At 41.3% G+C, this 17,040-nt stretch overlaps 2 protein-coding genes across 2 annotated transcripts; both read left to right on the top strand.

The window, feature by feature from the left end:
• Positions 1 to 10,078: 10,078 nt before the first annotated feature.
• Positions 10,079 to 12,567, top strand: pop4 (POP4 homolog, ribonuclease P/MRP subunit). The gene is made up of 7 exons (XM_047041929.1): positions 10,079 to 10,452; positions 10,813 to 10,865; positions 10,992 to 11,215; positions 11,411 to 11,488; positions 11,657 to 11,718; positions 11,842 to 11,943; positions 12,026 to 12,567. The coding sequence occupies exons 1-7, from the start codon at positions 10,443 to 10,445 to the stop codon at positions 12,160 to 12,162; spliced, it is 666 nt and encodes a 221-aa protein (XP_046897885.1). The 5' UTR covers positions 10,079 to 10,442; the 3' UTR covers positions 12,163 to 12,567.
• A 2,008-nt stretch (positions 12,568 to 14,575) lies between these two features.
• Positions 14,576 to 16,552, top strand: plekhf1 (pleckstrin homology domain containing, family F (with FYVE domain) member 1). The gene is made up of 3 exons (XM_047041872.1): positions 14,576 to 14,686; positions 14,974 to 15,212; positions 15,483 to 16,552. The coding sequence occupies exons 2-3, from the start codon at positions 14,984 to 14,986 to the stop codon at positions 16,088 to 16,090; spliced, it is 837 nt and encodes a 278-aa protein (XP_046897828.1). The 5' UTR covers positions 14,576 to 14,686; positions 14,974 to 14,983; the 3' UTR covers positions 16,091 to 16,552.
• The last annotated feature ends 488 nt before the right edge of the window (positions 16,553 to 17,040 follow it).

Genomic DNA, 17,040 nt, shown 5'->3' with positions numbered 1-17,040 from the left:
TATAATCAGATGTTCTTAAGGAAAACCGTTTCAATGTTTCCAACACAACAGCATTACGTAAAGATACAACTGTTACAAACCACATGCTGGAGTTTTGCCAAGGTCAGATTCAGTATGCTATCATCTTGATCAATATAGGAAAAAAATCTGTCTATCCGGATGAACTAACTCATTTAATGGTGGTGATAGCACGGCATGAACTTGATATGCACTTGTGAATGTTGCTTTAAATGTATATCACTGTCTGATTTAGGAAAATCACCCACCTGGTCAACAGCTATACCTGGGGACAAGAGGACAAAAGGAAAAAATATTAGCTTTTATATATCAGTCTTTCTATATTATTCTATATCTGGACTTAATGTCAGCCTTTTGGCTCTTAGCAATTCATGGGCCGGCTTAGGTGGCCAAACAGACCCGCCTCAAAGTTTCAAAAGGATGGCATTTTGACCCCATCAGGCCAAAATGTGGTAAAGTTGGTATGCACGGCTTATTGCTCATGGGGAACATAAAACACTCAATAACCCATAATGTCTGCAGCATGGGCGTTTCTCTACAGTGACAATTTGGGAAAAATACATTAAAATCAGCCATTGGTCTAATTGTCTTGAAATGTTGGGTACGTGTATGAAATACATGTCTATATCATGTCAATTTTGAAATGGTTCGCAACGTTTCAGAGGAGTCTGCCATTGCTGCTTTCATTTTGAATTTGTTTACATTTTGAATTGTGTTTTTGTCTTTCTGTACAAAATATGAGTATGCCAAAAGTGCCAACTTTCCTAGATTGTGTGTGAGGTGGAGGGCATGACAGAATCATAATGAAACATGAATTTGAAAGATACATAACAATCAAGTATCAGCTAGAAGTGCCTGAGGCAGATATAGTTCCTTCCAACTGCCAGTTCTCATATATTCAACAACCAGAGAATACACAGTAAAATATGAAGATTTTCAGAGAATGGATTTATGCTTCTCTTGTCACTTGTGGTATCTAAATAAAATTACTCTGGGTCAGCTGTGTGTGTGTGTTCATATGTGTGTGTGTGTGTGTGTGTGTGTGTGTGTGTGTGTATTTACAAGTACAAGGACCTTTCACCTCCAACATTGTCAGAGATCTTTTTTTCAATATTCCATTGTGAAAAGGTGAGAAGTTAGCTTCCATTACTTAGCATACATTGATATCTACAGAAGCATTAAGAAGCTAACAGGGCCACTCAGAACCATCAGGATTCCAGACCTTAATGGTCAGTGCACCTGTTGTGACCCCATGAATGCAGGAGCAGGAAGTAGACTGACGTGTAATGATGGTGGGAGGGGGGGGGGGGATTTAGGGATGGAGGGATGAAGGGACATAATCCGAGAGTCTGACGATGTAGCAGTGAACATCTGGCGTCAGAGCACCAGTGAGCTGGTGACATCTGATGGCCAGATCCATGACTGAAGCCCACAGCTGATTGGATTGCAGGTCAAACAGGGACAGGAAACTCAAATCTCCAAAGGTAACGACTGCTGGACCGCATATAACGTAAAAAGCAGGACTGGAACTGCTCTGTTGATCCAACCAATAATTAGATGTACCCCAGAACCAAAGACTGATACAAGGATGCACAGGGTGTAGAGGGCTACACAAAATGGTAGAAACTGTGGAGTAGATATGTAGATTATGAGGAATGCATGAAAAAAACATGTTCAGACATGAACATCAACATTCTATCAAACATTTGAACAGTAACACAGATCGGCATTTCATCAATCAAACATAGATTCCAGGCTTACAATTCACAAACGTAGTAGAAACTGGAATACAGTGACTCATGCTTGCCAAGTAGTGCTAATCCTCTCATTAATGTCTTGTACAGGAAATCATGTTTAGCTGGATATCAAATCGCCTTTCATATTTTCGATCAGTTTTCATTTTCTCCTCTATAAACTCTAACAGATCACTGAGCATGTAAATAATGAATTCCAGACTTGTAAGATTTTAATGTAAAATCCATTTGCACTTGTCCTGGAAGATGTCACTGGGTTGTTGGGGATTATGCATGTTTTACTATCTACTCTATAGTGTCAGCTAGACAACTGGCAGTGCTGTTGGGGCACCACTCAATCCCTTAACCTCAACTTCTACCTCAAGGTTACCATTCGGGACATTCCCATTCCTTAACTTTAATTATACTGCATTGCACTGCTCTGTTGGCATTATTAAGTTTAGTACAAGGTACATCTCACAGTTCTTGGTTCACCTCTTTATATTAGAACTTCTGCATTTATATACACACCGACACTCATCGATGCAGTTCACTGGTTCATGCTAAACGTTAGTATGTATGGCAGCAGTGTTGCATACAATACTTGTTATTAGTTTTGTATTGTGTGTCCCATTTGTTGAATTGTTTGCACGTTCCCTGTGTATTACCCTGTAAAGTAACCCTTTTGTATACCTTTTTTTTCTACTTTTTTTTATGTCTGCTGCAATATGCTGTATGCAGCAATTTCCCCTCCAGGATAAATAAACTACTTTCCATTCCTACCATGGTGAGATAAGCGGCCTATGTCTACTGTAAGGATGGTATCAACTGTAGCCACTGTATTTTTGTATCTAGGAAAAAATGTTCCCCATTATTTGGCTATTTCCTTTCAACTGCTTGACCAACATTAGAACAAGGTATCTCCCCCCCAAAATGCTGTGATTGTGTCAAAAAAAAAAGAAAACAACATAATTGTCCTGAATAATGGCTTGTTTTGATCTAATTTGGCAGAGACTGAAAATGTTCCCCTTTTGCTTGGTAACAAGGTGTGTTCCATTCATGTTCACATTCAGTTTTGAAAGTGGAGGAAAACCTGTGAGAATCTAATTATGTCGTTACAGAGTCCTTTCTATTTGACAATAGTCTCCCATCAATAGGTCCTACGGCAACGTGATAATCATATATCTACGCTCGACAATTTTCACTATAGATTCATTCTACTCTATGCCCTGAGAAGATAAGTGTTCTCTTCCATATTTATACTCGAATTTGTTCAAAAAGTTGTCTTGTCCTTCCAAAAGCTCAAGGTCTTTCAAAGTAAAATACAGTTCCCTTCACAGTGTTCTAAACCATGACGATCCAGCAATGTTTCTGATTTTTAAGCTGTAATTAGTGCTATAATACTAAAAGGATTAACAGTGGTGGTAAACAGTTTAGAATTAAATTAATTTAAATGAAAACAATTTACTTACAGTAATTGTCAATGGACTTGGAATTGGAAACTGGGAACTGGGATCCTAACTCTTCTTGAATGATATATTTAATTATTGTCTAGGGATCATGGTTTTGGGTTGACACAGACTTCACACTGTTTCATGTGTGAAGTCAAGAAGAACCTAACATGTAAATGTTCCTTAAGATGAGTCCATTGTGCAGTCCTGGTTGTGTCAGAACACATCTATTCACACACATAAACATGTGCCCTCGCTGCTTAGTGCACACACATCTCCAAAATGGCTGCCACATTAGATGAGCAAAGAATATATAAATCTCCATGCTGAGGAAGGTTAGGTCACAAATCTCCATCTATGGTCTCCGTACCAATCTTCTCCTCTCCTGCATTTACCTTTACGCAACATTTTGTCTCCGCAGGAGCTGGGATATTGGCTGTGTCAGGCAGAGGTTGTCTGGTTATAATTTCAAATAACAATGCTTGTCTGCCAGAGTTAGGTTCAAAGAAGAACAGACAACAAATCAATATGCAGTTTCATCAAATAAGGGAGGACTTCAAGAGGTTTCAATCTTAGGTTTTATGGGGATGAAGTGTTTAACTTTAAAATCTGAATTGCATATTGGAGTTGATGCCCAGAAAATAAAGGAGAGAGAGAGAGACATACTTGAAAGACAACCTCCATCAAGTTATTGGATGAATGTTGGTAATGAAGTGAACACAGGGCAGAGAAAGGGTACGGAGGACAAGACAAAAGAGAAAGAGAAGACAGAAAGGAGGATGAGAAGGAGGGGAGTAGGAATGTGAGGCCAAGGAAAAAGAAGGGCGAGGAAGGGGGAGAAAGAGAAAAGAGATGTAAAAGAGAGAGGGAGGGAAGAAAAGAGGAGGAGGGGAATAACAGGTGTCATGAAAGGACGTTAGAGTCATTACAGACAGACAAGTGGGTCGTGTTCCTTCATGAATCCTCAACAGCCCTTTTCTGGGCAACCTGTTCTGCTGTCTGCTGAGACGAGCATGACTGTCAGCTCTTTTATATTTGTCTGACTTGATTCCCTGCCATGTTTTCCTCTATCCACTCTTCTCCTTTTCCCAGTCTCTCTCTCTCTCCTACTCTCCCCTATCACATAAAATCACATGAAATCATGACATTTGCCTGGATGTCAGAAACATGCCAGACTCTCTATTGTGTAGTCCTGTTGTCTTGCAATGTTAGCGTATTTTCCAGAACAAAGAAGAAGAGCCATTTTACTGTAACACATTGCTGAGGACTTCTCTAGCTTGTCACACAGGCGTGCTGAAGGAAATTAATATTAGAGAAACAAATTGAGCCAGTCAATTTCCATAGAGTGCTAAGGAGGTCTGTGAACCATGCAGCCCACGTTTATGTCGTGTTCTTATGATCTGCATACTAACAGGCCTCTCTCTCTCTCACACACACACACACACACACACACACACACACACACACACACACAGACATGCATACACATATTACATCATGATTAAAACTGACTGGATGCAAGTGGACTGACAAACGCAACCTCAATCCCAGACCTGTTAGGGGTTCATTAGAGCTTACGAGCACACATCCCATTCTTTCCTTCCACCTCCTTTGTCCTCTCCTCTTTTGTGGTTCCCTCTCCTCGTCTCCTCCTCTCCTCCTCTCCTCCTCTCCTTCTCTACTCCTCTCCTCCTCTCCCCCTCTCCCTCTCTCCTCAAAACCACTCTCCCGACCAGTCATCCCCCCATCTCCCTGTCTATCACCCTGACTCTCCGAGCCTCAGCCTTTGCTGCATGCTTATCTAGGGAGCAGGTTGCAAACCCACCTAAGCATTTAATGAGATGTACTATAACAGGGTATTAATTTGTTTCAGTTTTTACATGCTTATTAAAATCCAAATCTGGCTGGGGGCCTTTGAACAAATCCCGTTTTAATTTCATTAGAATCCTGTGAGCTGAGTTTGCTCCGCAGTCTATGCTTTAATGCTCTGCTAGAAGCCAGAGTTCAAGGTTTCACTGATGGGCCACTCACAGTCTGACGATGATGACGGTCACTGTAGCCAGGCAACCCCCATTCTCTAATCTGAATCTTCATTTCTCTGACACATACTTCAAGTCATGTTTGATGCCATTGCCTGCCTGTGTCCTCCGCCCCTAAAAGCCTGGCGTCAGCTGATCACTTCAGCCCAGTCTTAATGGCCGTGCTGGCTGCCGTATGGCCCAGCATCCTGCCCTCCCACTGGGGGTCTAGGAAGACAGACGGAGAAGTACAGACCACTTTTTCCCCATTTCTCGTGTGGGCAGACAGCCAGAGAGGTTCTGTCAATCTACTCCAAAGCTCCAATGATGGGGGTGTTTTAGCTGAATTCAAAGACCAGAGTGGAGCTGTCTGTGTCACAAGGTCAAGCAAGTCTCGATCCACAGGGAACACTGTCTCTGAGCTCTGCTGAGTGATAACTGTTATGTTGCCTTGTCAGACCAACAACTAAGGCTTTCAGAGCACACAGACAAGCATCCACAAGGCCAGCCACTTGATCAGCACACATCCCTTTTTTGTGTGTGACACAGCTGGTGTGTGTGTGTGTATGTGTGTGTGTGTGTTATCGTGTGTTTGTGTGTGTGTGGCTGGTGCCAAGGCAAGTGTACTCTAACCCTAATCCCACACCCAAGAGAGAGGTAACAGTACAAGAACATACAGTCTTGAACAGGAAAACAATTTTTCCCCTGCAGCTACTTTTCCTGGGCGGTCTCTCTGAGGTCCTGCTTCACTCATTTCCAGTTGAGCTGCTGACGTCCACTTTAGCTCAGATAACAGACACAGCCTGAGGACAACTGACAAGCTGGCAGGAGAGAGGGGGATGGAAAGAAAGGAGGGGGGGGGGGGTTCCAGAGGAATATAAAGCATGACAGGTGGATATCCATGGTGAACTAGTCCTGTACATCCAGCCTCAGAAGTGAAAGGTCATCTGAAAGTAGTTGAACTGACAAAACACCATTTTTACTCATCACCTTCCTGTGTCAATCATTAATTATTAGTTGTATTTATTTGTTTTTTTGTTTTTTAGTAACTCCACCATGTTATGGTGTCTGGGTCCTAGTATTACTGTAACACTGGTATTTTGATTGCTGGGCAAGTAGCATTCACTTCCTCACAGAAATTGAGTGACTAAAATCCTCTGCAACTCGCTGCCATTAGATCCATTAAGTGTAATAACACCCGGCTAAAACTCTCTACTCGTGCATGAGGTTGCCATAGTCTGCAAATACCAGCATGCTCTGTATGCACAGACAAGCCATGTTTCAGAAAACCTGGTTGTTTTGCACTGTGGTCAATTTGAGGTAAAAGAAAGTCCTATCCTGGGACTGGGATACACTGCAGTATCTCAGGGTTCATAAAACATGCAGCTCTACACACCCTGAAGACCTGTAAGCCTATAGAACCTGCAGACCCCATAATGGAAGTAGTGGATAGATAAGCAGAGGTGATAATAGAGGTGGAGATGGGGATGTGGGGGTGTGGATATTCAGATAGTTATCCCATTACTTATCATTAACACAGTTTGTGATGCCTGGGTGTGTACATGTGTATGAGTGTGAGCGTGTGTGGTCTCCTGGCTTTCTGCAGGGGTTGCCCTCTGAGGAGAATATAATTCCTTTAGCTATTTTTATCAATCCCTTTAATCTGGCCCTCTCCTCGGTCGAGCCGGTTAGCTCAGCAAGACACAGCATAACAAGACAGCATGGCACAAATGTGGGGGTCCAATAGGGGAGACCAAATTAATGCCGACCTGGAATATATACATACACACAAAATGCAACCTCAAAGCACGCGGACACAACTTTGCCCCAGTTGTTCTCTGAGGCAGAAGAAGGGGGCACTTTAATCGTTTATTGTCTTTTGTTTACGAACATACCTTCAATCCTCTGTCTCCCACCCGCAATACCTTAGTGGAATCATCACATTAGTCTGTGTATGTGTGCGTGTTTTCTAAAGAGCACAACTCAAAATGACCAAAATAGCTTTTAGAATTCATGCCTTCAACAATATCAATTTTGCATGTGCATAATCCTATTTGGATAATTAGGTTGAGAGACGAGGTACACCAGAAAACCATTATGTCTGAAGACACACCTTCCACGTCGACTATCATGGACACACAGAATTACAGGGACCACAAATAAAGGAAGATTGGGGAGGCACAGAGAGAAGAGTAGTGAAAAAATAGGTAATTTCATTTTGACACACAGGCTTTTAAAGTGAAAAAAGAGCAACCGTCAACTGTCTTTCAATTGTGTTTCCCCCTGACCTCCATCTCTACCAGTTTCCTGTCTAAAGTGGATTTGGTTAAAGTGAATTGGCCACTAGCAATGGGTTGATTCAATAAGTCCCAATTATTCCAGATAGCTAGGTTACATGTCCAAAGTAGCAGTGGGATCCTGCCCACGGGCAAAAGACAGTTCCTATGTAAGGATGGCAGCTGATGTGCTGAGAGCTATGTGTGTCTGTCAGTATGTGAGGGTAGGAGGGGCCAGGTGAGCCATGTGGCTAATCCCACCACACCTCTCTTCAGAAGGTGCTCATATCTCTCTTACATCTCCTAGTTTGACTTCCCTAGACTTCCATAAACCATCTAAGAAACGTGATTTAGATGATGTATCTCCAAATAAGGCTGGATGAACCAGTATCCTATAAATGAAAGCCTGTGGTGCAAAAATCCCAACGAGAGGCCTTTACAATTACAAAGCTACCTTTTGGATGGTTTGTAGTCCATGCACCACAGCAAGACCCTCTTTTCAGTGGCTTTGCAGGGCTCTGTGATGGGGGTTTAGCGTTAAACCCACTCTACAAAGCCATTCGTTTGTCTGAAATATGGTAATCCGCAGACTTATCCGTGACTACATCAGGCGCTCACAGGCCCAGCTGGGCCGCTCACAAGCCGGCGTTGAGTTAAGAGAGTGCGACGGGAGCCCACTGCGCTGTGTAATTTAATCAGCATCATAGCAGGCCAGATACACACCGTCTGGAGGGAGAACCAACATAACAAAACTTAGTTAGATAGTCTAGGCAACTGTGGGAAGGTATGGTTGTGTGAAGACTACTAGACTTGTGTTCAGTTTATTTACCAGAAAAAGAACACGTAGCCAATATTTGTTGAATCATAGAACACTATACACTAGCACTTTTTAGCTGAGCAAAGCTAACCATTTCAGTAAATGACATGCCAAGTCTTCAATATGTACATACCATCAAAGAGTTATACAACTATTTTGATAGACTACCTGACCAGACATTGGGTGAAGCAAGGACAAAGCATGATAAAACATACATAGGTCACGCTTTTTCTTCTATTGCAAGTAGTATGTAAGTATTTTTGTTTTTCAAACATCCTCTTGAGTAGGATTGTCTTTGTACCACAGAACACTTTAAGCTGGGTGTGCGTGCAATCCCCAAGATCTTCCCAAAGTATTACTGTGTTCACAAGGATCCTAGGGCACTGCCTAAAGTCAGCCAAGGTCTTAATGCCCTCGTCAGAGATAATCATTTTAATGCTGAATGAATCCAAAGAATATGCAAGGTTCTCTGCACCCCTGTCTTCAAGATATAATTAAACATAAAAACTATGGATTTACGCATCATCACGTCATTCTCACATGGAAATATTCATCAGCATGAAGCATATCGGTTAATGATGGATCACTTATAATCACATTTATTTCAAAGTAATTTGTTCTCAGGTGTTGGGATATTCTATTGTCAGAACCATTGCTCTGTGTTCTTAGCAAATAGACCATGCCAGAGTAATTGATCTGATCTTCACATCTGCACAATTCCCCAAAGCTGACACATTATTATGGTATCGAGTAGCTGCTGGGCCATGCCTTGGGTGACAGTGATATTAATACCCGCCCTCACCCTCAGGTCACCTATCGTCACCTCACATTCCCATGGAGCCACAGAGACCAAATCAATGACAGCCCCAACACAAATCCAATTGTTTTTTTTTATTTAATTTGTTATAACCTTGTTCTCAAAACTGCATTCTAAAAAGAAAAAATCCAGACTGAGCATTACAAGTCACAGAGTGCTTGACATTATGTGGATAATCAAAACTGATACATAATTTTTCTTTAATTAGATGTCTTTGTGCTATGTATACCATGATTCCCATATCAGTAAAGTTCTTCCCACAATTACAAGGATACAGACATGATACCACACATCTCTGTATTACTCCCTCTCAGTGTGAATGGGCTCATGTGTTTACGTTGTCTTTGAATGTGTCTGCTTGTGTGGTGGAGGATAGATGAAAACAAAGGGAATTGAAGATCAATCTGTTTGTATGGACATGAGCCTGAAGAGAAGCAGGGTGTGGTTTCCTTTTGTCAAAGGGACCATATGTCTGCCATTCTTTAAAGTAGCTAATGAAGGAATATGATTTTAAAACGTTAAATCTGTTCCAGTGCCAAAATATGGTATTTGGTGTGGGTTGGGGCTTCTGGAGATTAATGGACATATTTTAAATTATTGTTATGGTTTTAATCTAAAAACATCCCTGTTAAAAAAAAGTATTATTCTTTATATTTCTGGATTGAATGTCGTTATGTTCTGTTCACTTGTTTGGTCACAGCTCACCAGAACTTTGTAGTTGCCACCTTTAGGGGCTATCTGTGTGTGCGTGTGACCAGGAAGTTCCGATGGACGCTGATACACTTTTTTTTTTTCTTAATGATTGTAAAACCTGAGTGTTTTCTCCTGCCTTACAGTTGGAAAAATGTAGGCTACTAGTACTATGATGAATTACGACATATCAGACATCAACTATGACTGAATCAATCTGAATTCGTCATGTTCGTTCATTCGCTGTCAGAAAGTATGCACAATACAATAGAGTCACACTACCACCTAGCGGACTGGTACTAGGGTAATGTTTCGCCGTTAAATAAATCGGTCACCCTGTAATTTTTAACCTAACAATTAACTACTGATTTTGTGTATTCCATTTGCTAAATTGATGTATATGTATGCCACATTTATAGGTTGTTTGGATACATCTAGAAATCTTGATTTGATTTTCTGACAAGCCACGTTATAGTTAGAGATCCATGTGTTGTGTGTAGGCTAGTGCTAACTTTGCTAGTGCTAGCTAGTGTAAGAAATGCCTCGTCCATGCTAGACTTTCTAATAGTCGTAAGAGCGAGTGAGAACGTTGTCTGGGAGCAATACAAACAGTTCAATCAAAATGGAGGAGCGTAAGTATACTCAGAATCACATTTACACAAAAACAGTGGAATAAGTGTATTTGGGAAGCTCTATCTTAGCTAAATAATCAAACATATCGGTAGTTAGCCTGCGTAACTGTAGTCACTGTATTGCTGTAGACATGAACAACACAACAGTAGCTAACAGTACCCCAATCCGAGGTATGACTAGTGTAAGAGAATACTAGCTTGACTAGCTACAAAGCAACTTATGTTAATGGATGCTTTTTATTTTATGTAGTGCTAACAAGGGTGGGAAGATAGTGCCAAGTTAGCCTGTCTTAGCTAGCTAGCAAGCAAATGTCCCCTGCCAAATGCCTTCAATTTGTTAAGAGTTTCCTGAACTTAAAGGTATCGTGCAGGACAGTCTACCTCCTGGCCAAGGGGAAGTTCTTTGCATCCAGGTGAGTATCTAGCTAGCCAGCTTTCTTTCATGTAAGTTAACTCTGTATTTGCCAACCGCAAGCAGAACGACTGAACCCCCATTTACTCAAGTTCTGATGGAATTAGTCGGTGTGTTTTTGTTCCAGTCTGTCACTCAAAGTCAGGCAGACAAGTTCACCAATGCCTTTCTGAAGAACAGTCTTCCAGGGAAGAATCAGGAGCAGATTGAAGAATACATGAGTCACAAAGCAGTGGTTTTAGAGCACCGAAAACAAAAGACTCCGAGGATCAAAACGAAGAAAGCTAAGGGGCTCAATGCCAGACAAAGGAGAGAGATGAAAGTTTTTCAGCTAAAGCCAGAACATCAGAAGTTAGTGCACTGACCTTTTAACTAAACACTTAAAATTGGTATATTGACACATTTTCTCAATGTTGAAACTCAATGGGGTTTTTTGTGAAAGTAAATTTTCTGCAGTTTCTAATTTTAATACCACCAAAGGTACAAAAAAAAAATTCCTATTAGGTCTAACTGTACTCAAGATTGTTGTCTATTTCTAATTTATAGATATCTACTTTTCTTGCCTCTCCATGGGCTATGGAAACAGTACATTGTAGACCTGTGCAATGGATTAAAACCAAATAGGTAAGAATCTTTGATAACTTGAATATTCCTCCTACTTTCAAGATTGCCTTGCTGTCTCACTTTCAGTCTTTCAAAGGTGTTTGTGTGTGCTTGAAGTAAAATGTCTTCGTATTGCTGTCTCATATTGATTTGTGTCTTGTCAAGAACCTGTTTTCATCTATGTTGCAGCAACCCACAGTTAATTCAGCAAAGGCTTTTGAAGGCTGACTTTCACGGGGCCATCATGACAGGTAACACGTGTGCAAGATAGATGGAAACATCGTTTGTGAGCACTCTCCAACCTACGATTAACCGAGTCAGAGAAATGTGTTTTTCTTTGATTTTCACTGGTCTTGTGCTGTACTGACACACAGTGGTTCGGTCCAAGTGTCCGTCCTACGTTGGCACCTCTGGGATCCTGGTTCAGGAGCTCAAGCACATTTTCAAAATTATCACTAAAGAAGACCGACTGAAAGGTTGGTGAACTCATGGATTCCAGTTCATAGCTTGTTTTCCAGGTGCTGCTTCTTCCTGATCCATTTTTCTCTCTCCCTTCAGTTATACCCAAGAGGAACAGTGTGTTTGCAGTGGAGATCAATGGCTTTGTCTCCCACATCTATGGCAGCAAGTTTGAACTTCGCTCCAGTCAACGCTCTGCTAAGAAGTTCAAAGTTAAGGGAACTATAGACTTGTGATGGAGAAAATAAAATACTTCCAACGACAGCTTGACACAAGTTCTGCTATTTATAGAAGGAAGAAGACGAGACATGCTTTCTTCTCAGGGCTGTTGTACTTGATCTCAGGGTGTTGACCCTGCATCATATCAGGGACAGCTAGTAAGACTTTCTGGCCTGTCACTTACATAGCAGTTCCAATATAGATGTTTTTAATGTTGTTATTATTTAAACCAATATACCAGGTCCAAACTTGCCCTCCCCACTCAAAGATTTTCTTCATTGTCACAGTGTGGAGCCTTTTTGTTGAAATGTAATATTTTGTCCACAAGAGGTTGATGCAGACACTTTAATATCACACAAATCACACAGATGTCCTTGTCTTATGCTGTATGTGAATTCAACAATAAAGCATAAAATACTCAATTACTTCTTGAACACTGCCTTGTTCATAGACTGCGGGAACCATGGTGTGACATTAGTTTGTGGGAATTTCGTAATTGAGTTGGCTTGTTGTTTTGGTAAATCCATCAGCCACTCCCTCCGGCAGAAGGCTGTGGTCTATCAGGACCGAAACCTCACTCCACAAAAACATTTCCTTCTCATCCGCTGCAGGCCTCTTCAACAAGGCAAAGGACTCCCACTGACTTTAATACATCACTTTATCTGCACAAGACACCTTGCCATATTGCACTATGTTGCCCCATTTGTATTTGTATAGCTATTTAATATTTTATTCAAAAGTTTTTACATATTTTAGCCCTAGTTCCTTTAGTTAGACCTGTACACTACTTATTTAAGATTTGTATGTTCAATGAAAGCACCTTCCTGCCACAGTAAATTCCTTGTCTGTTTGAACTTACATGGCAAATAAAAGCCATTCTGATTCTGGGTTAGTATGCACCTGGACTGGATCTGTTTCCTGATTTAAAAAAGTTACTTTCTCTTGTTGTAAACTTTTTTATGTTTCTGTTGAAATCATAGCAGTAGGCTTACAGTACATGTGGATGTACTGTACAGTACAGTCCAATGCATTTCTAGAATTGGGAAAAATCAATGGGAATATGGCAAAACATCCTTATTTTCATCTACAAATAATATGTATTTTTGCTAACCCTTTCAACAAAACAGTTAAATAGCTTTTCATAACACTTAAAACCACCAACTTTAGTGAGAAAATGCAGATGTAAGTGAACCCAATTCTTCATACTGTTTGGCTATGCCAGTTTTAGAGTGGTGTTAGTTTTCAACCTGTAAAGATACAATACACAATCATTCTGGTAACTGGTATAGTTGTGTATCCTGTCCAGCCTGCTTTTCTACTCTGGAGCTGTGATGTTTCCAAAGATAGATTTATGATTTTGGAATTTCCTCTCGTAAGTGTATGCTGTTAACTGTATCGTTACGTAGGGTGAATTCGGGTAATCTTTGACATTTTTTGCAAGTATTTTCTCATCGGAGTTTCCTGATGAACTAGTGCCCTGACCCTTTCTGTGACCACACCAATCATGTTTTGTGATTTCAGTCACATAACATCCATGCTAAACCGAGAGTCATAGTTCTGTGGACTAGACATTGTCATAGCAGGGAAGAAAACTCTAAGGAGTTAAGGTGTCCAACATTACCCAATATCCCAGATTACCCAAATTCACCTTGCAATCACATTGCAGTCTCTCCTGTGAACCCTACAAAACAGCAACATACCGTTTGACATGATTGATATGGAACATAGAACAACTCAGGTGTTACTTCTTGTTTTGATGGAGTCAGGCATGGTGTATTCGGAAATGACGCCATGTTATGAAAAAAATAGTTTTTATGACAGTTTTCTTCTTTGTAAAGTAGCAGAAGCAGACAGTGTACTGAGGGGTTGTTTGCTCTGTGGTGAATCAGGAACTGAGGATGTGGACCTCCTATTAGAGCACAGTGCATTTCATCAATGTCGTTGTCTGGACCTTTTGGTAGCTTAGCCCTTCTTTCATGTTAGGGTCCCCTGAATGTACTACTGACCATATACTTATTTTCTGCTTGGATGTCCTGCAAGTATATGTCAGTACCACATAGTGAACTAAATTACAATGTTGCTATTTTTGTGCTATGAGTAATGTATCCCAGTGTTACTGTAGTTTCATTACTAAATATAATGAAAGTAGTGTACTGCACAAAATTACTTGGACTTCAATGTACAGTATTGTTGAGGGAAAATATGTAAAGTATCTGTGCTGGGAATCATTCACATAGGATATATTTGAGCCCTAAACAACACAACTCTTAATATGGTTGAAGCAGTTTTGGCTCAACAGTTGCACTATACTTCAAACTAGTCAGACAAGTTCACGATTTCTCGCATCAGCTCCACCCCTTCCTGGACTAGTGTCAGTGAAACTCCCTTTATGCAATCCTGCAGCCTATAAAGAGAACTACCTCATGGTTAGAGGAACAAATATTTCTTACATGTTGATACTTTCACTGTCCACACTGTAGGAGTCTGACAGGCAGACACGGCAACACTAAAAGAAGATACGCAACTCAAAAGGAAATCAAGGTAAAACTAACAGTATTTTGTCCCTCGCTGCAACGCATGGGTAATTGTTAGCAGTATCTACTGTTAGTTGTCAAATAGTCTTGGTAATAATGGTGTTAGCTTTTCTGTACTTTAAATGATCATTCAGATTTTGTGCTTTAAATTGAGGTTTTTGCTCCCAGTGGATTCCTATAGCAAATATTTCGTATATTTACATTTTCGTAATTTGTTAACTCTTTTATTTATTAATAGAAGACATAGCGAACCTTTGAAGAATTTGCATCAGTATAGGTTATATATTTTTGCAGATCTACCACGATGGACCAGGAGAACTTTGAAAGGATTCGGGCTGTAGAGAACTCCTTTCGCCCGCCTGGGAAGCCCCTGGCAAACCCGGGTCGAGTCCTGGTTGGAGAGGGCAGGTTGATGAAGCTGTGTCGCCACCGGCCAATGCCCAGAGTCTTCTTCCTGTTCAACGATGTGCTAGTGTACGGCAGCATCATACTAAACGGCCGCTGGAACAAGAGGCAGCAGATCATCCCCCTAGGTGAGCCTCTCAGAAAGATAGGACAGGGAACAGCCCAGAGGCAGCCATGGGCAGGAGTGGAGATGGGTTAGGGTTGGTTCCCACTCTCAGACTTTTAGTTTGGTGATTTCCTTAATTTCCTGGAATGCATGACACCAGTGATTATAAGGTCCATTTTTCCAATACATCATTTTGTTACTAATTGTGACTTCTTCACTTTTGCCTGCTTTCCCTGCTCCTGTTTGTCATCACCCTCCTGTGACTCCCTCCTTCATCTTCCTCCCTCTTCAGAGGACATTGAACTGGAGGATCTGGAGGACGGGCTATACATGAAAAACCAGTGGCTGATCAAGACCCCCCGCAAGTCCTTCTTCGTGTCGGCCACCTCCTCTGAGGAGAAGCAAGCCTGGATGGAGCACATCGAGGACTGCCGGACCAAGTGGCTGCAGAAGGCTGGCCGCAAACCCAGCAACGCCTTCGCCGTCACTTGGATTCCCGACCGGGCGTCCGCCATATGCATGCGCTGCTTTGGCAAGTTTAATATCACTCACAGGCGGCACCACTGCCGTTCCTGTGGCTTCGTCGTGTGCAGCCCCTGCTCCAAGGCCCGGGCCGTGCTCCCACACATCTCCTCCAAGCCCGTCAGAATCTGCAAGCGGTGTACCCTCAGTCTCCAGGACCAGGGGGTCGGGGAACACCTGCGACCGAGGGGTGACAGTGACGGGACGAACTGCGTCTCTGACGAAGACGATCAGCTTGCTCCGGAGTATGAGCCCTCCAGCGATGAGGAGGAGTGGATGGAGGATCGTGCCCCCAGTAACTGTGTAGACTCTCAGCTCCACTCCACTTCAACATATGTTTTTCTGAACCCTGATCATGAGAGACCAGCAATGACGTGACTATGTGCATGACTGAACTTGATAACGTAGTGAACAAAAGTGCCCTACCAGAGATTTGTATATATAATTTTTTTGTATCTTAAGATCAAAGGTCATGAAGATGTACCATAAGAAACCTGTATATTTTGATTGTTTACATTATATCAAACTCTATCTTCAGTCATAGCTTATGGTTGATGTTACTGTTATGAGAACTATTCTAGATTGAAGTACCTCATTTACAAAGCTCTTGATAATGATGAAACCCCCTGTTTATAGTGTATAATAAGTTTTTGTTTACATTTGAAGTACTTTTTTTTACCCATTATGGTATTTATGGGTTTTACAATCCTAGCTGCTGTCAGTCTCTTTTTCTATGTAATATTAACAGTAGGTGACAACTATGATGAAAACGGTAGATGTCCTCATTGATGAAATGCACTTTGTTATAGTAACAACATATTAAAATACAATTTGACAAAATAGTGCAGTTCCCCTGTATGTGTCTGTAATGCAGCTGGTGATAAAAACACCCCCGTTCTCGAGATAATTATGCTACACACACACACACACACACACACACACACAGACAGAGACTCCTGGAATTATAAGATAACCTTTGTATCTCAGACAATGTTATCAATCAAACAATTCAGTTCTCCTGTAAGACACATGAAATATGATATCTTAAGTATGTTTCATCAGTCATCTCTTACGAAAATGTTCTGATCTAACATGCCCCCCATTTCAGTGTACTATTGGTCCTTGCATTTGGAAACTTTGCCAACACATTTTTGGCTCTCTCAAATGACGTTTCCAAAAACAAGATGAGCAGTGTCATTCCACTACATTACATAACTATAGAAACTACTCTTTGTAAATGCATTAGAAGGACTTGTGTTTTCAGTAGTTGATAGTTTTTTGCCATATGGTGAGTAGCCCATTTCCATCCTGCAGAGGATGTGCGGTTG

This window comes from Hypomesus transpacificus, chromosome 19 (assembly GCF_021917145.1).
Source record: "Hypomesus transpacificus isolate Combined female chromosome 19, fHypTra1, whole genome shotgun sequence".
Taxonomy (NCBI): domain Eukaryota; kingdom Metazoa; phylum Chordata; class Actinopteri; order Osmeriformes; family Osmeridae; genus Hypomesus; species Hypomesus transpacificus.
The sequence above is the reverse complement of the archived record's forward strand: the minus strand, read 5'-3'. Positions and strand labels throughout refer to the sequence as shown.

What these genes read in the sequence shown, in the direction of transcription:
- plekhf1 (XM_047041872.1), top strand. Translation starts at nt 14,984, where the DNA reads ATGGACCAGGAGAACTTTGAAAGGATTCGGGCTGTAGAGAACTCCTTT. An exon ending in GCAGCAGATCATCCCCCTAG is followed by an intron (nt 15,213 to 15,482) that starts GTGAGCCTCTCA and finishes CTCCCTCTTCAG; the next exon opens with AGGACATTGAACTGGAGGAT.
- pop4 (XM_047041929.1), top strand. An exon ending in AATGGATTAAAACCAAATAG is followed by an intron (nt 11,489 to 11,656) that starts GTAAGAATCTTT and finishes TCTATGTTGCAG; the next exon opens with CAACCCACAGTTAATTCAGC. An exon ending in TAAAGAAGACCGACTGAAAG is followed by an intron (nt 11,944 to 12,025) that starts GTTGGTGAACTC and finishes CTCTCCCTTCAG; the next exon opens with TTATACCCAAGAGGAACAGT.